We start from the raw sequence: 24,403 nt of genomic DNA on the forward strand, positions 1-24,403 counted from the left end.
GTATAAAAGACAACCCAATTAAAAAACAGGAAAAGGAGACATGCAAAGTGGTATGTGTCTATAGTTCTAGCTATTAGAGATGCCGAGGCAGGGGGATAGATTAAGTCCAGGAGTTTAAGGACAGATTAGGTTAACATAGCAAGACACACCCAAAACAGGATAATATGCTAATGATTTAAATATATATTCCTAAAAATATATACAAATGCTAATAAGGGAACAAAAAAACCAATGCTGAACATTCATGGACATTAGAAAAATATAAATTAAAACTACAATGGAATACTACTTCACCCCCAGTATGATGATTTAAATAATAATGACACCTTCAGTGCTGGTCAAGAGGTGGAGAAATGGAAACTCACATACATTACTAATGGAATTATAATTTTTATAGCTGCTTTGGGAAACTGTGATAGTTATTCAATGTACTGTGATTCCACAGTTCCATCCCAGGCATACACAAAAGAACTGATAATATTTGTCCACATAAAGCTTTTGCACAAAATTCACAACCATGCTATTCATAATAACCAAAAGGTGGGACCAATACAAAAATGTCAATTAGCTGATGGTTGAATAAATAAAACACTGTATCATTCATATAATAGAACACTACTTGGTAATTAAAAAGAATGAACCTGGAAACCACTATGCTACATTAAAGAAGACAGACTCAAAAGGCCACAAATTATGTGATCAAACTGATATTAAATGTCTACTATAGGTGTAATGGTCTGTCCTGCCCCTTTAAGAGACAAGCCCCACCCACTCCCTCCCCTGTCCACTGCCTAAGTGGGCAGATCTTCCTTCCATTTCAGGCCTGAGCTATCTCCCTTTCTGTCTTTATCTCCAAGAGGCAACTTATGCCTCATTCCCTTCTCCCCACTTCTCCCCTTTCCCCACTCTGATTCTCTCTCTCTCCCTCCCCCTATCTCTCTCTGCTCTTCCCTCTTCTCCCCTCCCTTCCCTTCCATAACTCACTAAATATTCAACCTCATTCTGCATGGCGTGCCTATGCTTCTAGGTCTCTCACCCACCACACGGGTCCATGCCTAGGACCTGCAGGCCACTTGGGGGCTCCCTGCCTGGGCTGGCTGCCTTCTTGGCCCACAGTGGTTGCAGTAGCTTGGGGAACAGTGTCATTTTACTTAAACCATTACAATAGAAAATCCAGGGATAGGTGTGGATTAGTGGAAATGGAAAGGAGTAAGAAGTTGAGTATGATTGTTAATGCTCCAAAAGTGTCTTGTGGCCAGGCAGCGGGGGCGCACGCCTTTAATCCCAGCACTCAGGAGGCAGAGGCAGGCGGATCTCTGTGAGTTCGAGGCCAGCCTGGTCTACAAGAGCTAGTTCTAGGACAGGAACCAAAAGCTACGGAGAAACCCTGTCTTGAAAAATCCAAAAAAAACAAACAACAACAACAACAAAAACAAAAAACAAAAGTGTCCTGTGGGTGGGAGAGATGGCTTAACTGTTAAAGGGTAGGCTCACAACCAAAAAATAAGTTTTGTATCAAAATATCTTAAAATTAGAGAATGCAAATGGATGAATAATTATGGGACTTTACAAAAAGACACTAAAAACTGGAGTGTTTTTTGGGGGGGAAGGGCACACCTTACTACATAGCAATGCCTGGCCTGGAACTCAGTATATAGATCAGGATGGCCTAGAACTCGCATGATTCTCTCTTTCAGTAAGACAACAAGCATGAACCATCATTCCAAGCCTTAAGTTATTATTTTTAAAAATATACTTTAGCTAACATGAAGTGGTTTCCATATAAAGAAAATGTATTAAGGGATCAGTATGTACATTCAAGGTCACTAGTAGATTATATACAAAGCACAGATGATTACCTCATTAAAGGTTCTCTCTGATCCCTCATCAGCCTCAGTGTAACTTCACATGCTCTTCGAAACAGACCCTCTGTTCCCATAGGACCCATTCCATTAACCATATTATGAGTCAGGCGAAATGGTACAATTTCTGGAACTTCAAAAGTTTCTCCCTTAAAAACAAACAGTTTTATTATATGGTAATAATAAACATAAAACCTTTGTGCAAAGAGTTTGGAACTTCATGTCTAGATTCCTTTAGGAAAGAGAAAAAAATATCATCCAAATATTTATGTAATTACATGAGAGGCATCTCTTGAAAAGAGCCTTATAACTGCACTCCCTTTTGGGCAATTTGAAACCATGGATTCATCTTAGATAAAATCAAGATGAATGGATTCAGATTCTACAGCTTAGTATATTGAATATTGCTATAACGAATATTTATGCATTCAATATTTAGTCTCAATAATATTATATAACTTTTCTCATGTCTTTCTTTCCTCCTCTTTCTTATTTTCTTTTTACAACTATCACTTTAAAATAGGAAATAGCCACAGACTTTTCCCTCAGACAGGGAAGAAACAACTTACACCAGCTGTTCATTTTCTGACATTATTGATGTCTCTTCCATAATTCTTTTAGCCCTCTAAACAGTTATCCTAAATTCCCCTTTTGTATAGTCTGATCTATACCATTTATTATTTTTTTCTTTTCAGCTGAGTCTATGAACTTTTTCATCTTCTTTTAATAGCTAATGCAACCCAAAAAAGATAGGGTCAAAGAAACCGAGATGACCTTCTAATCTTCCTCGAGAACTGTAATTGTAGAAAATTACAGAAGTTTTTAGAGATGTATCCAATAGCTTTTGATTTGCTCTGAAGGACCCATCCTGGTACTATCTGTTACAGCTTTTAATATTTAATTGCTAGAGCTTGAATTCAGAGCCTAGCAAATGCTAGGTAAGTACACCAATGAACTATCTCAGCCTGTTACTTTTTCTTTAACCAGGATCATTTTCATATATTGTCAGATTTGGAAATATAAAACAATCTGACTTTATGAAAGTAGTGTTTGTAAAATGAACTGATCTGCTCATGTTTAGGTAACTAGTAGCTAAGTCAGAACTTAAAATTCTTGCTAGCTTTCATATATCATTCTTCCAAGTTCTCTGCTTCCTAAATAGCTTTCCTAAGGGGTTCACTGATGAAAACCAGTCAAGAAATGGCCAGGGTTATGGAGTTGTAACTAATAGGTATAGCTAGGGAGAGCAATAGTAGGGGAGAGAAAATTCCAGGGAATATATCTAATTAACTGAAATCACACCATACCTTATTAAAAAGACAGTTGAAGTCTACATGTACACATTCACCAGTAAAAGAATCAAAAAGAATGTTTTCACCATGACGATCTCCAAGCCCCAGGATATAGCCAACCATTGACATGACTGCAGTGGAACGGCAATATGCAGATCTACTACTGTACCTAAAGAAATACAATGCTTGTCAAATACTTTGTGCCAGATTTAGTTAAAAAAAATTAAAATAACCATTCAAACATAATAATGTATTATATTCTTGGTAACTTGCCATGATGTAGGATCAGGGAATGTTCTCAGAAACCACTCATGAAAAACAGGAGGGTGCCTGGGCAGGAGTAATTCTAGGAAAACTTTGCGTTTTTCAGATAAAGCCGCTGACTTTGGTAGCATACACTGTCGAAGCTCCTTTCCTGTCATATATACTCCTACAAAGCAGAATAATTTTTGTTAAAATATGAAGTGTCAGGTTTTGCTCCAACTGAAAAGAATGGAAAAATACCAGCTATGCATCTAAATGGTTATAACTTGATAGCATAACAAAATAATAAACTCTACTATTTTTCTTTAGTATTTACCAACATTTCCACTGATGAACATCAATGGAAACAAACAAAAAATATGATCAAATAACTCCAGAATGTAAGATTCAAAAAAATTAAGGTGATCACTCTGGGCTGTGAAAATGCTGCTACCCTCACCAAAATTATAGTAATCTATTTGATCAGGATGTCATACTGGGGTAAGTTGAACCACCCCTTAGAAGGACACACTGGTATTCTGAAATAATTTAAAGCTAGTCTATGAAATTCTTGGGTTACTGTGGGCTCACTGAAATAGGTGTGGCCTTGTTGGAGGAAGTATGTTATTGTGGGGGGCAGGCTTTGATGTTTCTTTGGCTCAGGCTTTGTTCAGTATCTCAGTCCACTTCCTGTTGTCTTCTGATCAAGATGTGGCCAGCACAATGTCTGCCTGCACACTGCCATGCTCCCTACATCATGATAATGGATTAAACTTAAGAAACTGTAAGCAATCTACCCCAATTAAATGTTTTAATTTATAAGAGTTGCTGTAAGGGGTCTCTTCACAGAAATAGAACTCTAACAAAAATAGTTGCCATTACTACTGTTATTTAAATCTAGGTCTCATTCTGAAGCTAGGGGTAGCCTGGAACAAAATTTATTTTGTAAACCAGGTGGTTCTCGAACTTTTGGATATCATTCTTCTGCATCCTGAGTGCTGATATTACAGGTTTGTGCCACTATACCCTAAATGTTTTTGCCTCTGTTCTCTTTTTTTTTTTTTGAGACAGGGTATCACTATGTTGCTCTGGATAGCCTGGAACTCACTATATTAGACCAGTTTATCTTAAACTCAAAGAGACCTGCCTGCCTCTCCCTCCTGGGAGAGGATTAAAAGATTAAAGGAATTCAACCATGCCTAGCACATAACTAATTTTATTTGTTTTGAGACAGGGCCTCACTATGGAGCCCTGGCTGTCTTAGAACTTACTATGTAGACCAGACTGGCCTTGAACTCACAGAGATCTACCTGCCTATGCCTACCAAGAGCTGGAAATAAAGGTGCATGCCAACATGCTTAGTGCTGGCATGTAACTAATTCTTAAGATAAACTTTAGACTGAAAGTCATCTGGATACAATTTCTTATGGACAAGCATCTGATTTGAGATTTTTAGCCTCTTTTGTTGTAGGGTTCTACTCATAAGATGAATCCCTAACATATGAATGAGTTTTTTCAGTTCCAGATGTCCATTCACCATGTGAAGTTTAACTAGTTATTTAGATAGTTGGGCTTGTTAATAATAACAATGAAATGATCTATAGAACATGCTTAGTTTAATACCCACACTATAGTACTAATCAGTACTAATTGTTATGGACTATATTGTGTTCCTTAAAAAAGTATGTTAAATAGCTCGGTGGTGGCACATGACTTTAATTCCAGCACTCAGGGGGCAAGAGACAGGAGGATCTCTGTGAGTACAAAGCCAGTCTGGTCTACAAACTAAGTATCAGGATGGTCAGGACTACATAGTGAGACCTTGTCTAAAAAACAAAACCTTCCAAAAATTTGTTCATTTATTTGAAAACATGGTCTTTGCAGACAGAACCAGGTTAAGAAAGAGTTTATTAAGGTGGAATTATAATTCAATAATCCAAGAACTGGTATTATTTTAGTAGACAAAACGAAACTCAGGCCAGGAAGATGGATGAACTGCCTGCTTTATAAGCACGAGGATCTGAGTTCAGATCCTCGGAACTCATGTAATGCTGGATGCAGAAGTGCATGTTTATCATCCCAGTGTTCCCAGAGCAAGATGGGGGTAGAGACTGGAGAATTTCTGGAAGTCCAAGGCCATCTAGCCTGGCCTCTGCAGCAACAAGAAACCCTGTCCCAAAGAAGGTAGAAGGTGCAGACTGACACTCTAGGTCATCTCAGACCTCCACATTCACACTGTAGTTCTGCCATACTTGTATATATCAACACATGTACACATATTTTTAAAAAATTTTTAAAATATATTGTATACATGTATGGAATTGTTAAATAGTCAACTAAGAAAAAAAAGAGGCATGTTTGGAGGTGCACATCTGTAGTCCCGGCACTTTGGGAGGCAGAGACAAGCCGATCTCTGTGAATTTGAAGCCATCCTAGTCTACATAGTAAGAGCCTATATCAAAAAGAAACAAAAAAACAATAACAGAAAATAGCTATGTAACAATACAGAAATCTGATCAGTTATTTTTCTCTATTGTAAAGCTCCTATGCTTTTTCTCTTCAAAATTAACAAGTAATTCAGGAAAAAGGATTTGAGACCACAAATGACCTGTTTCTTACCATACTTTTGCCTTATTTTTTTCTTTTAAAATTTTGAGACATAGTGTCATTCTGCAGCCATAGTTGACACTAAACTCATAGCCATCCAACATTGGCTTTCCTGAGTGCTGGGATTATAGGCAAGCAACACCACACTTAATTAACATTGACTACTAATATTAGAACCCATTTACAATCACTGCCTATGACATCAATTCCTATGGTGTTTGCTAGTTAGTAATATTCTATTTCCTCAGTCCTGCATTTATCCATTACAATTTTAATATAAAAGAGCTTTTTCTATTCACTTATGAAAGTATTTGTTTATATCAGTATGAAGGTATACTTATTTTATTTCCTGGATTATAATTAATAACTATCAATATTATTTTTGCTGAAGTTACCTCAAGTTAGGCCAGTCTTCTAATCTAGCCAAATACTTTCCTTTCTCTGATAACAGGAAAATGCTCATATTCATAGAATATTTACTTATTTGCTAAAGGCACATGAAATAATTTCAGAATTGCTAACAAATAAATATTTTAGAAAAATAAAATATTCAGGTTTTTTTTTTTTTGTAAGCAACCTCAAAAGTTTTTCCCATTGAAAAAAAGAGTTCAAAGGAAGGAAGAAAAGAAAGAAGACCTTACATGCTTTTGTATATAGAATATAAAGTTCACTAGGTTTAAGTAAAATATGTGCATTGTTATGATAAAGAAGTATGACATTTGTATTTCACCTGCTTGTTGCTAACAAATCCATAGTATACACTTCTACTGTAAAAATGAATATAATACCCTTTTCTTTATATATTTTGGTAAGAATAGGTCTCAAGCCAGCAGTGTTGTTCACCCATTCAATAATTCCACATTCATCGTTCAGTGGAATAACTGCATATGTTCGGATATGAAGTTCTCTTCGACGTGATTCTGCATCTTTTCTTAGACTCTGTGAAAAACATAGAAATGAAAAAAATAGAATTCAAATTCATGTTATGTCGAATATTGTTCACTTCCTAGGAAAAGTGCTGATGGAAGCCTTTAATGAATAATTCTGAAAGAGGAGGAAACTATAGAAGCTATAGGGTCATGTCCCTATTCTACTTCTTCTTTTCTTTCTTTCTTCTTCTTTTTTTTTTTTTTTCGAGACAGGGTTTCTCTGTTGCTTTGGAGCCAGTCCTGGAACTAGCTCTTGCAGGCTGGCCTCAAACTCACAGAGATCTGCCGGCCTCTGCCTCTGCCTCCTGAGTGCTGGGATTAAAGGTGTGCGCCACCACCGCCTGGCTAAAACCACTTCTTTTTAACTCTTCACTATGAATGTAACAGAATACCATATTTGAAAGACTGTAATTGTAACCATAACAACAAAATACTATTGTTTTAGTTTCTCCTACATTACAGATATTATTAATGTTAAGTATTTAAGCACAGATATTGATGTTTAATTTTATCTAAAAACTAAAAGAAATGCTTACTGTTATCTTCCTAACACTGAAAAAGTCATAAGGAATCATACTATCTACTTAAAACAAAAAAGCCTAGGATAATCATTAGGTAAGCTTTATCCAGCAATTGATGGGAGCAGAGGCAGAGACCCACAGCAAAATATTAGGCAAAGCTTGGTGAATCCTGGAGAAGAGGGCAAGGAAGGACTATAAGAGACAGAAGGGTCAAGATATCACAATAAAATGGCCAACAGAATCAACAACCAGTTGATACAGTGACTCAACAGACAGGAAGTCTATATGGGTCTGACCTACACCCTCTGCATACATGTTACAGTTGTCTACCTTGGTGTTCCTGGGGGACTCCTAACAGTGGAAGCGGGGGCTGTCTCTGACTCTTTTGCCTGCTTTTGGGACCTTTCCCCTTCTATTGGCTTGCCTTCTTCATCCTTGATATGAGGGGAAGTACCTAGTTTTATTATAACTTGATATGCCATAATTGATTGATATCTTTGGACCTGCCCTCTTCTGAAGGGAAAAGAGTAGATCTGGGAGAGAGAGATGTGGTGGGGGACAGGGATATGGTGAGGGAAAGGCACTGGGAGGGGAGAATAGAGAGGAAACTGCAGTCGGTATGCAACATATGAGAGAAGAATAAGTTTTTAAAAAATTTATAGGAAAACCTTATTAATGCATATAGTATCTGTGTATATACAGTTTAAATTCTCTTGTCTAGGCTGACAATGCTCCCCTCCAAGGGGAAATGATGGAATATATAAAAAAAATAAAATAATTATAATAAAAATATAAGAAAAAAGCAAGAGTTGTATGATGTTAAAATTTCCCTTCCTTCCTTCCTTCCTTCCTTCCTTCCTTCCTTCCTTCCTTCCTTCCTTCCCCTCCTTCCCTCCCTCCCTCCCTCCTTCCTTCCTTCTGTTTTTCGAGACAGGGTTTCTCTGTGTAGTCTTGGCTATCCTGGAACTCACTCTGTAGACCAGGCTGGCTTCGAACTCGCAGAGATTCATCTGTTTCTGCCTCCCAAGCGCTGGTATTAAAGCTATGTGCCACCAGTGCCCGGCTTCATAGTCTTTAATTAAACAGTTTTATTTAAAAGTTGTCATCTGGTAGAAAGCGTTATGTCTCATTTGATGAATCCTGATATATCAGGTACGGACAAAAAGTAGAATGTTTAATTCTGGAACTTTTTGAAGGAAGTTTAGCACATTTTTCTAACAATTAACCTGTTTCTCTCAGAAACATGATCAACTGACCAAAAAACACTATTCAAGTCCCAGCACTGAGAGGTGGAGACAGGAGATCCAGACTACAAGGTCACTCATGGCTACACAGCCAATTCAAGGACAATCTGGTTCCTCAAATTAAAGGTGGCGCGCGCCTTTAATCCCAGCACTCGGGAGGCAGAGGCAGGAGGATCTCTGTGAGTTCGAGAACAGCCTGGTCTACAGAGCTAGTTCCAGGACAGGCTCCAAAGCCACAGAGAAACCCTGTCTCGAAAAACCAAAAAAAAAAAAGTAAAAAGAACAAAAACACAACGAAAGAAGCACCCCAACCCCAGCAAAACAAACAAACAAACAAAAGAAACCTTTAAGAATAAGTAGTTGTCACCAATGCTAGCAAACAGTACAACATAATCTCATGTACAAACTGGTGTCTAACCAATGTGGTTAGAAACTTTGACATTGTTTTTCTTTGACTATGCTCACAGGAAACCTTAACAATAGTATTAAAACTTATTACAATGAGGTTAACAAACTAAAGCCAGCCAATCTGACACTTAAATCAGAAAAACATTGAAAGAGTTCTGGTATAAAGGGTTTTAATCATCTATGAAGAAACATTTATCCAAGTAACATTTTAAATGAAAATTAGTTCTCACCATATTGCTTTTGAAGTGATCATATAGTATTAACTTTATTGTCTTTTGGGAGGAGGGGCAGGGGAAGCTTAAGCCCCAGACCTCAGCATTCATATCCAACTTTCCCAGCCCATAATTGTTTATGCTATGTAGTTATAAATGTCTGGCTCAAGAATAATTCAAAATAGACAAGACTATATAATTGACTTTTTATCTTGAGACTGGGTCTTGCTTATGAAATTTCCTAATCAAAAAACTGAATTCCATTAGTCTACAATCCTCAAGTCATTTTTATCTTACATATCATGATGCATTTGACTTTTTAAACTTTTTTTATTTATTTTTTATTTTTATTTTACGTGCATTGGTGTTTTGCCTTCATTTCATGTATGTCTGGGTGAGGGTGTCAGGTCTAGAACTGGAGTTAACTGGAGACAGCTGTGAGCTGCCCTGTGATGCTGAGAATTGAACTTAGGTCCTCTAGAAGAGCAGTCAGTACTCTTAACCTCTGAGCCATCTCTCCAGCCCCGCATTTGACATATTTATTTATTTATTTGGTTTTTTTCGAGACAGGGTTTCTCTGTGGCTTTGGAGCCTGTCCTGGAACTAGCTCTGTAGACCAGGCTGGTCTCGAACTCACAGAGATCCGCCTGCCTCTGCCTCCTGAGTGCTGGGATTAAAGGCATGCGCCACCATTGCCTGGCGCACTTGACTTTTTTAACAGAGATCTTTGGCTTCTGAACAGAAACAAGAATTTTAACCTAAAGATGATAAATGCTACATTTAAGTCAAGGGCAAGTTTATTTGTAGCCTATCTATACTGGAAACATTACTTCTTCAGGCTCATAAATGGTGCTCCCACTACCACTCCTGCTAATATTAATAACCCTTGAAGCAGATTTCCCATATTTCTTTGAAACAGATAGCAAGCACTTAACCAATAGGAAGGAAAAAAAAAATGCTCATGATTACTTCTGAACAGTAATGCAAACAGAACCTGCTTTTTTTCCCCCTAGGACTGAAAACAAAAGTCTAAATAAATCTAGATAAGTAGAGAGTTTTTTTGTTTTTGGTTTTTTGAGACAGGGTTTCTCTGTAGCTTTGGAGCTCGTCCTGGAACTTAATGTAGCATTAATCATCTTTAGGTTAAAATTCTTGTTTCTGTTCAGAAGCTAAAGATCTCTGTTAAAAAAGTCAAATGCGCCGGGCGATGGTGGTGCACACCTTTAATCCCAGCACTCGGGAGGCAGTAGACCAGGCTGGCCTTGAACTCACAGAGATCTGCCTGCCTCTGCCTCCGACCCCAGTGCTGGGATTAAAGGTGTGTGCCACCACCGCCTGGCAAGTAGAGAGTTTTTTGAGACAGGGTTTCTCTGTGGTTTTGGAGCCTGTCCTGGAACTAGCTCTTGTAGACCAGGCTGGTCTCGAACTCACAGAGATCCGCCTGCCTCTGCCTCCCAAGTGCTGGGATTAAAGGCGTGCGCCACCACCGCCCGGCAAGTAGAGAGTTTTTATACAAAACCATTAAATGGAAAATATTTCCCTTTATTAAACAATGACTTATAGGGGCTGGAGAGATGGCTCAGAGGTTAAGAATACTGGCTCCTCTTTTAGAGGATCTGGGTTCAATTCCCAGCACCCACATGGCAGCTCATAACTGTCTGTAACTCCAGTCCTAGGGAATCTGACACCTTCACACCAATGCACATGAAATAAAGTTAAATAAATTATTTAAAAAATGTCTTATAATCTTCTCTATAAACAGAATCACAATTGTTAAAAGTTAACTGAAGTAGACAATTGAAATCTATGTATATACCTAAAAATCTGACAAGAGGAACTTGAACAAATACTGATATACTCATTCAAAATATCACATGGGAGAAAGCCAAGCATACATAATGGATAAATAGAAAAAGAAAATGTAGAATTTTCTTTAATTACAATATCATTCACTTTTAAATGGAAGGAAATTCTGAATCTTAAAGAGATGCTGCTAAGTGAAACAAGCCAGTCACAAAAGGATTTTATATGAGGTACTAAAGTGGTGACTTAATGGAGGTAGAAACTAGAATTGTAGTTGTTAAAAGACTGATTGAGAGATGAAATGAAGAATTATGGTTTAATACAGTTTCAATTTGGAATATTAATATAAAATCTTTGAAAAGTATGATGAGATGGTTGCACAACAATGTGAATTCACTCAATGACATTGAAATATATACTTAATTTAAGTGATAATATGTTCATTTGAACAAAAATAAAAAATGAGAAAATGGAGAGATGGCTCAGCAGTTAAGAGCACTGGCAGATCTTCCAGAGGACCTGGGTTAAATTCCCAGCACTCACAAGGCAGCTCACAACTGTCTGTATCTCCAGTTCCAGGGAATGGCACCCTCACACGGACATACATGCAGCCAAAACACCAATGCATATAAAATAAAAACAAATAAATTTTTAAAATGAAAAAATGAAAGCATACATTTCAAGAGTGAGCTAACCACATACTGAGAAATTCACATTACTATGATAATTATTTTCCTAATTCTAAAATAAAAGTAATGGGGCTGAACAGATGGCTTAGGTAAAAAGCACTTGCACTTCTTGAGAACCCAAATCCAGTTCTTAGTTCCCATCTCAGGTGGTTCATAGCAATCTGTAACTCCAGCTCCAGGGAATCTCAGGCCTCTGGCCTTAGGAGACACCTGTACGCATGTGCACATACATGTGGACACACACAAACACATATTGAAAATAATAAAAACAATCTATAAAAAGGAAACTATTTCCAACCTTATTAATCAAAGAATTGAATTCCATTAGTCTACAGTCTTTCCTTAAGTCATCTTTTGGTTTACACATCATGATGTAGAACTTTCCATCTGAGCCCTTTAAAGAGATCTTCTTTGGTTTCTGAAGAGAAGAAAGAATTTCTACCTAAAAAATAATGAGTGTTATATTTAAGACAAGGCTGACATTCTTTGTTAAACTTGAATATTATAAATACTGAGTTATAAATCATATTAAAAAGAATAGGGGGAGTATGTAGTAAATTAGTATTTCAGTATTTCTGTAGTGATATTTTGTTTGTTTTAACAAATAAATCTTGTCTAATGATCAGAGTGCAAAGCTAAGTCACTAGAGGCCAGGGAGTGGTGGCATACACCTTTAATCCCAGGACTAGGGAGACAGGGGCAGAGGGATCTCTCTTAGTTTAAGGTCACCCTGCGCTACAGGAGATTGAATCTGTCAGAAAGAGAGAAAGAGAAACTGCTCACACAAAGGTGATCCCAGCACTTGGGATCCCATGTCTTTCAGAACTAGGGAGGTAAAGACAGGAGTGATAGAGCTAGGCAGAGACAAGATCTCAGTGCAGTCTGAAGACTGCCCCTGCAGTCTGAGCACAGGAAGACTCTTTTGACCTGAGCATTGGTAGAGGTAAAAGGTCTCTCTAGTGGCTGACTACACTGATTCTCTGATCCTTCAACTTTCATACCCTAATATCTGACTCGGGTTTTTATTATGACCAATTAGAATTCGAGCTACAAATTTCCTTTTACCTTAGTTACCTAGAAGCGAAAAAAGAAGGTTGTCTATGAATAGGGACATAGTTTCTTAAATATTGGTAATTGGATATGAAGCATAAATAAATAAATAAATAAATCAAAAAAGAAAATTTCCCCAAACCAAAATCACAACTTTGTTGGCAAACAGATATTTACAATGCATATTCAGGTAGTCCTTGTAAAGCAGTCACAAAATTTTACATAAACATAAAAATTAAACATAAAAAATGTTTATCATAATGTTGGAAAAGTATTATCAATATACATTATATAAATGTTCAAAGAATAAGTTTATAAATTAAAAATAATTTAAAAATATCTTCTCCAAAATGAGCCTACGTCATGGGTAAACTAAAAAATACTTAAGTTAAAAACAAAACATGATTATTTAAATGTACAATGAAATGACTCTCAAAACAGTTTTAAAATCTCTTAAGCCATAGAAAATTCAGAATAAATATGGAGTTTTCAAAAGCTTTCCCCTAAAATTACTTCAGCACTAGTTCCTTAAAATAAACATACATTTACTGCCACATCTCATGGGTGGGCATGTGGAACAGAAGAAAGGTTATGCCTAGCAGAGAAGAGGTCACAGGCTCATTACTCAACAGCAGTTGAGGTGATGTTCAGTGAGAGGAGCACTTACTACCCAAGTATGAAGACCTGAGTGCAGAGCATGTCTGGAATCCAGAGCTTTACGGTGAGATGGGAGCAGAGCCAGAAGAACTGTGGGAAGCTCATGGACCACCTAGCCTGCAACTCCTTCTGAAACAAAGTGGAAGGTGAGGACCAACACCTGAGGTTATCCTCTGAGCATCTGTAGGCTGTGGCACATGATCACATTAACTTGTGCACACAGACAAAAAGTTATCTGAATTTTGTTTCCTCATAAGAAGCAAATCAAACATATTTTGTGTCACCCATTCTCCATTAAGACAAAAGAAAATATAGGAAAATAAAATTGTAAAAACATAGCCACCATGAAATATGTGCATCTGATTCCTCATCACTTACCTTTGTACCACAGTACAAGACAGTTCCATTTCTTTACACTTCTAGAATTTTCTTTGCAAATAAACTCACTGAGATTTTTAGCTTAATTTGAAGTCGTAAGTTTAACTACACTTAAAAATTATAGTAATATAAAACTGAAGTTTACCACATCATCGAAGCCTGCAAGGTAGGCCCAATGCCCAGGAAATGGGTCATGATTAGCATGGGCACCCAGAATTGATGGAAGAGTAGGGATCATGACTGACTGCAAAGGAATGAGGATTTCACTAAACGTTGGGTCTTCTACCAGTTTTTTAAGCATTTTAAAGTGAGTGCTCATGCTTAATGTAGAATTACTTCCATCAACCTGAGAAAAGAAAAACCAACACAAATAGTACATTTCAATTCTTCTGAGTTTACCTTGAATTAGAGAACTTTAAGCACGTAAACACTTCATTTTTACAATCTCAACTGCTCAGCACTGCACTGTCCTAAGTATTTTAAATCACCTCATGCAGACCTACTACCTCTTTTACCCCATGACATGACACTATCGTAGGAGTGTCTAAACAGGAGAGGATGAGTAGAAACCAGTGATCTATTATGAGACATGTGAAAATCTGTAATAACTTCTTTTGGTTATCAAATCTCATTTGGCAACAAAATGATACCTGAATTTCTTAGTGTAAAGATCAATGCAATGTGTTTGATTAAGAGATATGCCAGCAGATTATCATCAGTTACAATATCCGATATAAAGTATGATTACCTTTAAAATCATAAAAAGAATTAAATTCCAAATGTAGTTTGCCATGAAGGTTTCAGATGAAGAACTAAGCACTTGAGATAAAGTGGTACCTACAAGGCTGGTAAGTTTCCCTAGTGCCAAGTACATAAGAAGTCAAGTAGAATTAATGAGAATAATGAAAGACTATACTTTCTGAGAATGTATTCATGAGAGGAGGTAGAGGAATAGGGTCACCTGTATCTTTCTACTTAGGAATGGTTAATGGATTTTGATTATTTGGCAAACAACACTAGCTATTTGACAAAGAACCTCTCTCTTTAATAATTACCCCCCACACTTTTATCTCCCCTACGTTCTTTTGCCTTTTCCCCCCCTAATTCCTCACACAGAATAGTGATCCACTCCTATATCACCTTCCTACTTCAGTCACAAGTATACTGAAGATAATACTTTTTATTCTAAGTGATAGCCATCTGCTTATTTTCCTACAAATCTATCAGCAATTCAAGGCAGGTTTCTATTAGGAATCTTTGTTACCTCAGCACAGTGCCTGTGCACTGAAAAATATAGTGAAAAAGTGAAAATCAACAGCTTGGGTTAGAGATCATATGTTAAGTGCTTGCCCATTATGCATAAGGCCTTGGGTTTCATAATCCAACACTACAAAAAGGCAAAGACTACCAAACAAAACCACCCATTCTCTTTCCTATCACATATGTGGGTTAACAGATAAGTTTTCAAAGCTTAAGGAAATGACAAAATAATTAGCGGCTGCTTTAATTCATTTTACATATATTTTTATGGTTGATTTATTCTTTGACTTAAAACTATTTGATAACTAATAAAACTATATTTTCAGAAAAATTCAGAAATATAAAGGACACCTGAAAGAAGGACAGATGTTACAAGTTTAAAAAAAATAGATTTATTATATAAATCATATAGACATAGAGATGTCGCTCAGTTGTAAAGCACTTGCTTGGCAAGATCAGGTTTCTGGTTCAATCTCTAGTACTATGCAGAATGGAGGGAGAGGTAGAAGATTCATTAAAATTTATCATTCAATACATTTTGATGCATGTATACTGACATACTTAAAAATCTTAATTTAATGAAAAGAATCAGCTCAAATCACATGTAAATTTCTGTATAACATTTAACATTGGCTGATAATCACTAAGATCTGTGACATTACCGATTTGTTGCACAATTCTAGCAGCTTGTCTGTTAGGCGAGTTGCATCTCCAACAAACTTTTCTAAAGACTTTTCCATATAGATAGCTTTGTTAAGAATTTCCTTGCATCTGTTCACACGCATGGGATAAGAAGACTGTCAAATAAAAAAAGAGTAAATTCAATTAAATATGAAATCTGATTGGCAAAAATCAACTAAAGAGAATATTCATGAGGTGAGTTTATAATGATAAGCATACACGAAATCAATCTGATAACATCAAAAGCGATAAAGAAATTTTAATCCTCTTTTCCATCTTCCTCTCGGAGAGGCAGCTTCGCTTTTGCCTCTCCCCCCACTTCTCAGCTTCCCCCCTTCTCTGTCTCTTTCTCCTCTTCTCTCTCTCTCTGTCCCCCCCTTCACCCTTCCTCCTCCATAACCCCCTGAATAAACATTCAACCTCACCCTGCATGTCGTGTCTATCCATGTTTCTGTCTTCTGCCCGCCCGCCATGTGTCTCCCTGCCTGGAACCAACCACTGCTCTGGGACCAGCAGCCGTCTCTGCCTGGGACTGGCTGCTCCCAGGGCCCACTGCCTGCCACCACATGACCACATGGCCTGCCGACACCATTTGGGACCTATAGCATTTCTGCTGCCTACTGCCATCGAGAATCTTGCAGCATTTTTTAAAAAAAAAAAAAAAAAACGACAACAGTTCCAGGACAGGCACCAAAAACTACAGAGAAACCCTGTCTCGAAAATCTAAAAAAAAAAAAAAAAAAAGAAAGAAATTTTAATCCATCGGGCAATAGTGGTGCACGCCTTTAATTCCAGAACTCTTAAATAGAGGCAGGCGAATCTCTGTGAGTTTGAGGCCAGCCTGGTATACAGAGCTAGTTCCAGGACAGGTTCCAAAGCTACAGAGAAACCCTGTCTTATTAACTTGTGAATTCCCGTGAAAGGATCTACATTGAAGAAATAATCTGATATTTTGATATGTAGTAAAACAGAAAAAAGGAAAATAAAACAAAGAAAAGCTTAATGATCTAATGAATAGAGCATTTTACAATTTTATATAAGTACTAAAATGTGTCTAAAAGAATATTAATACAATTTATCAATTGTTACGTTATTTAATATTTAAGTGAAAATATGAAATAATCAATTTAAATTTACTGTTATGATTAGAATATATATAAGTTATAAGAAAATACTAATGAATAGTCTGAATTTTAATTTTTTATCTGCATAATAGATTTTCTATAATATTTCCCATTAAAATATACTAATGGGCACTAATTATGTAGTCTTTGTGTCAGTATTAGACTAAGTATTTTGAATTAAAACATTCAGGAAAAGAAAGTTATCATAGGGCTGGAGCGATGACTCAGTGATTAAGAGCACTTGTTTTCACAGAGGACCTGGGTTCAATTCCCAGCACACTACTGTAGCATAATGATCTTGTACACTATAAAGATTTGTCACTCATATTGGTTTAATAAAATGCTGTTGGCTAGTAGCCAGTCAGGAAGTATAGGCAAGGCAACCAGACTAGGAGAATTCTGGGACGAGAAAAAGCAAGAGACATACTTGTCATCCAGAAGTAGAGGAAGCAAAATGAGAATGCCTTACTGAGAAAAGGTACCAATCCATGTGGCTAAACATAGGTAAGAATTTAAGTTGTAAGAGATAGTTAGTAATAAGCCTGAGCTATAGGCCAAACAGTTTATAATTAATATAAATCTGTCTGTTTATTTGGGACTGAAGAGCTGCAGGACCTGGCAGGACAGAAACATCCATCTACAACACTCACATGGCAAGTTACAACTGTTTATAAACTCCAGTGGACTGAGCATATTTTTCTGATCTCTGTGGGCACCAGGCATGCAAGTGGTGTACAAACATACATTCAAGAAAAATACTCATACACCTAAAACAAATCTTTAAAAAACTGGTTATTACAACTATTCACTAAAAACTTCATGAGGAAAACATATGTTCAAGTCTTTAATCTTAACATACTGGACACTTCTTTTCATATGATAAGTATCTTAAAATATTTAAACAAGGTAATATTTTTCTCTGTTAGAAAGTATTTAAAAATTACTAACAATATAGGTCAGAACCTTGGAACTTTTATTTATATATTTTCTATAAAAATCTAGGCCATAATAAGTATTACGAGGCATTGTGGTCACTAGCTAATGTACTACCTTTGACACAGCTGTCATCATCCACATGGCTTGCTGAGGATAGGCTAGAAACACCTTGGCTATTATTTCCATCAAGACAACAAAAACTTCATCATGAGAATGACAAATTCGAGAGATCAACTGTGAGAAAGCTGTCAAAAACTGATACGGAGCTAAACGGTTTGTGTGCTCTGTGAGAACGCTATTTATTCTAGACAAATCATTTCTCATTTGTACTCGATCAGAACGGCCACCTAGGGGAAAGGAAAAGAAAAAGAGTTAAGTCAGGGGAAAAAATAAACATCAATGTATCAATTCATTTCACAGAAAAAAATGTGATAAAAAACTGCTTTTAAAATACATTATCTCGCCAGGCGGTGGTGGCGCACGCCTTTAATCCCAGCACTTGGGAGGCAGAGGCAGGTGGATCTCTGTGAGTTCGAGACCAGCCTGGTCTACAAGAGCTAGTTCCAGAACAGGCTCCAAAGCTACAGAGAAACCCTGTCTCGAAAAACCAAAAAAAAAGAAAAAAAAATACATTATTTCCATGCCCACGCTAGTTTATTGTCAATAGATAGTTTGTGCAAATAGGAAAGCATTTAGTCTAAGAGGCATTTGTTTTTATCATTCATTGTAAATTTTAGGATAAATCACACACTTAAACTGACATCTTTCAAAGTGTTAAGGTTATCAAGAAATAAAAAGACTTCATTCCTGAATTATAATTACATTAAAAGTCTATCTTTCTGCTTCTTTTCCTAAGATTTACTTTTATTATTTTTCAATTGTGAGTGTGTGTGTGTAACATGCATACGTGCACATGAGAGCAGGTACCTGGAGGACAGAAGCTTGGATCTACTGCCTAACATGGGTGCTGGGATTAAACTCAGGTCTGTGAGAGCAGTATGTGCTCTTAACTGCTGAGCCATCTCTATAGCCCTCATACTTAGTCTCTCATAAGATTATAGCATTTTAATTATCAAATTAATTACTGTTTTCTAGTGGTATTGTAATGCCAAATGTTATTTTATATATATATACCAACGTTATAATTCTTCCTAATGCTTTAGAATTTTTACAAAAAGAATTATACCTTTTTCCCATTCGTATGCCTTAGCACCAAAATCAAGCCATAGTGATAACATTCGTGGCATTGACTGATAAATGAATTGATTTCCATATTGAAGAGATCTGCAATTATATAAATGAGAAATATGATTAGCACAGAGTTCTTTTTTAGGTTATATGAATTAGAATTTAAAATCTTAAACTTCCACTTCAGTTATGTACAGCATTCTGACAAAAACTATGGTATCACCGGTCTATCTATCTCTCTGCTCTTGAACTCAGTATGTAGCAAAGAATGAGACCCTGAATCCTCTGCTTCTAACTCCTAAGTCAGACTACAAGCATGGGTGTTTATTTGATGCCACACGTCAAACTCAGGGCTTCATGGATGCTAAACAATCACCCTACCTACTGAAATACACCCCAGCCCCTGAAATAACGGTATTGATATTTCTTCCTAGGAGCTTATTCCCCCCTCCCCCGTTCATCTTTTCTAGCTAAAGTATTTAGTTAGCATTAAAAATAACAGATGTTTTAAGAGTTAAAGCCTTTTAATACTTCATTCAAATGATCCTTACAATCTGTACCTTCATTTGTATTCCATGGCAATAAGCTTTGGTCAGCATTAGTCATTCTATTTCTGGGAAATTACATTTCTGCATTTTTATATTTTGTTCTTTTACAGTTGATGATGAAAGATATATATATATATATATATATATATTTTAAAGATTTTATTTATTATGTATACAATACAGTGTGTTGCCTCCATGTAAGGCTGCAGGCCAGAAGAGGGCACCAGATCTCACTGTAGATGGTTGTGAGCCACCATGTGGTTGCTGGGAATTGAACTCAGGACCTCTGGAAGAACAGTCAGCATCCTTAACCTCTGAGCCATCTCTCCAGCCCAAAGAGATATATTTTTATAACCACAAAGCCAGCAGCCTGAGCTTTTACCACAGACTTGCCCTAAGTATGTAACTTTTAGATGTATCTGCTTTATTTCTGGTATGCTACATATATAAATCTTCATCCACTCCTGGAAAAAAGTGTTAACTATCACAAATTATGCAGTGGGTTTCCCACATTTAGAGAAACCATGGGCATCAGCAAACCTAGAGTATAATGGCTAAGCTTATATTTGCTAAGCTTATCTCAGGAAAACCATCTTCCTGATACTACTCATGATCTTTGTAATTATGACTTCTCTCCTGCCAGACAAGGTTTTAAAATATTTATATCATTCATTTTTATATGGGCATAGAAATTCTATTACATTCCTGAATGTTTATATTTAAAGTGTCATTCCCCAATTAAACTTTCTGAGGACAAACATTCACAGTAAAGCAGTAATAATTATTCAAGGTGCATTCAGTTATTCAAGTGAATATACCATAATAGCTAACTTTTACTCTTTTAAAAATTTAAAAATTGCTCCTGCAGAGGACCCAGGATCAATGCCCAACACCCACACAGTGATTTATAATCATTTATAACTCCAGCTTCCAGAGTATCTGATGCCTTCCTAGCCTTCATAGGCACCAAGCATATACATACACGCAGGCAAAACACACATAAAATAAAGTGAAGAAATCTAATTTAAAAAAACTTTAAATGCCAGCATAAAAAAATTCCAAAATTTTAAGTATTACAGCTGTAAGTATACAGTAGAAGTAGAGCGTGGATGCTGGGTGGTGGTGGTGCACGACTTTAATTCCAGCACTAGGGAGGCAGAGGCAGACAGATCTCTGTGAGTTCAAGGCCAGCCTGGTCTACAGAGTAAGTGCCAGGACAGGTACCAAAGCTATAGAGAAACCCTGTCTCAAAAAACAAAAACAACAACAAAAATAAAAACCAACCCCCCCCCCAAAAAAAAAGAAAAGAAAAGAAAAAAGGAAAAAAAAGTAGAGTGTGGTGTCACACATTTAATAACCTCAGTATTCAGGAGGCTAAGATAGGCAGACTAAGATGTCAGCTTGGGCTATATAGGCAAGACCACACCACAAACAAGCCAGCCTGGTTTACAAGAGCTAGTTCCAGGCAGCCAGGGCTGTTACACAGAGAAATCCTGTCTCAAAAAACAAAAACAAAAAAATGAACAAAAGAAAAGCAGTGATATTCATAATTATTAGTAATTACAGCTATGGAAACAAATGAATGAAATTGAGTTTAGAGCTCACAAAAACAGAAATTTCCTTAGCAAAAAGAAATCTGGCTAAGTGTTGTTATAAATATTTAACAGAAAAATAATAAAACGTGAAAATAAGAGATCTTAATAAGGTTGTTGCTGTTAACACAGAATCCTTCAGTAGAAAATAAAATAAAAAAAAAAAGAAAATAACAGCACATGGAAATACAAGAAAAATTATGAAATACGTGTGTGTGTGTGTACTGGCATCTGAAATTAAAAGTTATATTCTAACCACAGCTGGAGGATTAAGAAGTTTAAGTTCAAACTTAGCTACATAGTGAATTTGAGGGTAGCTTGAGCTACATAAGATCCCACCTCACAAAACAAAATGAAAAGCTGTATTTCATTTTCTGCCTAGTTCAAGATTAAACTTCTGACAGGCATGGTGGTACATTCCTGTCACTCTAGTACCGATGACACTGAGGCAGAGAACCATGAGTTCAAGAATGGTCTGATCTATAAAGCAAGACTCAAACCCCTAAAATTCAAAAGCAAACAAACAAAAAAGACAAGTCTTTATTTAGTCTAACTTCAAAATAATGTTTATATTTGCTAATTTTTTTACAGGATTTGACTAGGAGAAATTACTCAATTACCATTAAATTTAACAATTAAACATATTAGGTTTAAGGTCCTCTGAAATATTATACAAATTTTTGGGGGATGACTGTCACAGCCTCCTGAATATTGGAATTATAAGTACGGGCCACCATGTCCAGAAAATGGTAGATTAAGTTTTTTTGTTGTTAAAAATGCTATCCAAGTGCTCTACTATTAAGTTATATCTGCAATTCAGCACTGTTGATTTTCTAAAACTATATCTACACATACCCTTTGTGTACACACATACACACGCACGCAGACACACACACACACACACACACACACACACGGAATATTTCAAGACTAAGGAAAAACTACATGAAGAAAAATATTCTGGGATTGGAGAAATGGCTCAGCTCTGCTTGTTCTTAAAGAGCACCCAGGTTCAGTTGCTAGCACCCACAAGGCAATTCACAATCATTATAACTCCAGTTCCAGGTGATCTGATGCCTTCTCCTGGCTTCCAAGAGTACTGTACACGCACATGTTAAATATAGATGCATGTACGTAGGCAAACACTCATACATGTAAAATAAAGGGAAATGAAACATTAGAAAAAGGAAGGAAAAGTATTTTCTCTCAGTTAAGTTGGTGGAATAAATCCATGCTTTGTAAAGCAGAAAACATCCTGAATATGCTATGGTATGTGATAAAATTCATTCATATTTAATCACAAACACGCAGTTCTCATACCCACCTTCCAAAATGCAGGACTATATACCGGATGAGATCACCTTGCTTTTCCATTTTGTTGTCTGTTACCATGGGCATCAATTTGTCATAGTACTTGGCAAGGTAGAAATGTCCATCTTCCCACTCTGGCAGAAACGAGGTCACATCCTATAAAAAAGACATAGGATACATATCTAAGCAAATTTCATAGTAGGCTGGTGCACAATGTACTAATATGTGATTAAAAATCAAAAATATGCAACACAACCCCCCCATTAAAGCAGGATGGTGGTGATGCACACTTTTAATCCCAGCACTCAAGAGGCAGAGGCAGGTGGATCTCTCTCAGTTTGAGGCCAGTCTGGTCTAGAAAAGCTAGTTCCAGGACAAGCTCAAAAGCTATAGAGAAACCCTGTCTCAAAAAGAAAAAAACAAAACAACAAACAAACAAAACAAAACCAAAAATACAGTACTCAGCAAATTCAAGTTGTTGTATGTAACTTTGGTTTAATACATAGTATTCCATCAGAATAAGCTCAAATGTATGGTGTTGATAAACATTCTTGTCAGGAGTGATAGACAACACCTGTAATACTAGCACTCAGGAAGCTGAGGAAGCAGGGTTTCAGTAAGTTTGAGACAAACCTGGGATACATATATATAGTGGGTTATAGGCCAATTTGGGATACAAAGTAAAGTCCTGTCTCAAAACAACACACACACAAACACACATCCAAAGCCCCAAACAATCAGAAAGCAAAACCCCCTTCAAACAAAATATTCTTGCACATAACCTAAGCAGTCATGCTAGGTCAGATTATATTTATGATATGAGGCTCTTATGAAATTACAGTTTCTTCTATGGTTAATGTTACTGGTTTGTTTATAGACATGTCTCACCATGTTGTGCTGAGGCTGCTGAGGGAAAAGTGCCATCAGTTTGGCGCTAGTATGACTTGCACGACTGAGTTCCTAGCGGGCAACAGATAGAAGGCATGAACTGATTTTAACTACCTACTTACCATAAAAAGGAGGTCCTGGATTAGACTAACAGTTGATTTGTTTATGATGTGAAGATGGGATAAATTTTTCCCTACTGTGAAACATCTAAATGACAGAGCACCATGTCTTGAGAAGTATTTTTTAGTGCCCTATAATAATTTATAACCTGTCTAGTTATAAAATTGTTCTGTTCTACGGGTTTATCTAATTGTATAAGAATATAGTATTCTGATTATAAAACCTTTACAAGTTTTGAAATGTATGTATGCTGGTTAGTCTCTGGTTTCCCCCACAGTTATTATACTATAGCTTTTCAACCTGCTTAAGGATGCAAAAGACTGGCACTGATGATTTCTATCATTGAGCCCGTTTAACCTGCTAACTTCTAATCAGATATAGGAGATTAGGGAGTAGGAGTGGATCAAGGTTGTTAAAACTCTGGTTTTCTTCCTGCTGAGTTGTAGCTGTCTCTGCTCCTACACTCAAGGTGTGGTCCAGCGTCGCCTTCCTACAGTAATAATCCTTTAATTCAGTAAATGCTCTCCCATCTTGTTCCTTCTGATCCAGAAGTGGTAATGATTCACCACTCTCTGTTGCCATCTATTTTTTTTTTTTTTTGGTTTTTCGAGACAGGGTTTCTCTGTGGTTTTGGAGCCTGTCCTGGAACTAGCTCTTGTAGACCAGGCTGGTCTCGAACTCACAGAGATCCACCTGCCTCTGCCTCCCGAGTGTTGGGATTAAAGGCATGCGCCACCACCGCCCGGCTTGCCATCTATTTTCTAACTGTATCCAGCCTCATACAATATTGTAAAGGTATCTTGGATATGCTGGCAATTACGCTATTATGACAGCTAATAATCTATAGGATCCTGGACTGT

General features: G+C 36.8%; 1 protein-coding gene across 1 annotated transcript in view; it reads right to left on the bottom strand.

Annotated features, from left to right (window-relative positions):
• Atr (ATR serine/threonine kinase) overlaps positions 1–24,403 on the bottom strand; it is a 108,760-nt gene that overhangs the window by 4,908 nt on the left and 79,449 nt on the right. Inside the window, exons 36-45 of the mRNA XM_041677182.1 lie at positions 22,549–22,691; positions 19,083–19,180; positions 18,011–18,243; positions 15,818–15,952; positions 14,041–14,241; positions 12,109–12,252; positions 6,793–6,943; positions 3,428–3,584; positions 3,170–3,323; positions 1,860–2,011 (exon numbers count right to left, since the gene is read on the bottom strand). Coding sequence (XP_041533116.1) covers positions 1,860–2,011; positions 3,170–3,323; positions 3,428–3,584; positions 6,793–6,943; positions 12,109–12,252; positions 14,041–14,241; positions 15,818–15,952; positions 18,011–18,243; positions 19,083–19,180; positions 22,549–22,691 — 1,568 coding nt within the window. The remainder of the gene's footprint in view (positions 1–1,859; positions 2,012–3,169; positions 3,324–3,427; positions 3,585–6,792; positions 6,944–12,108; positions 12,253–14,040; positions 14,242–15,817; positions 15,953–18,010; positions 18,244–19,082; positions 19,181–22,548; positions 22,692–24,403) is intronic.

This window comes from Microtus oregoni, unplaced genomic scaffold, assembly GCF_018167655.1.
Source record: "Microtus oregoni isolate MIOR12 unplaced genomic scaffold, Mior012 000028F_ref0000031, whole genome shotgun sequence".
NCBI lineage: Eukaryota > Metazoa > Chordata > Mammalia > Rodentia > Cricetidae > Microtus > Microtus oregoni.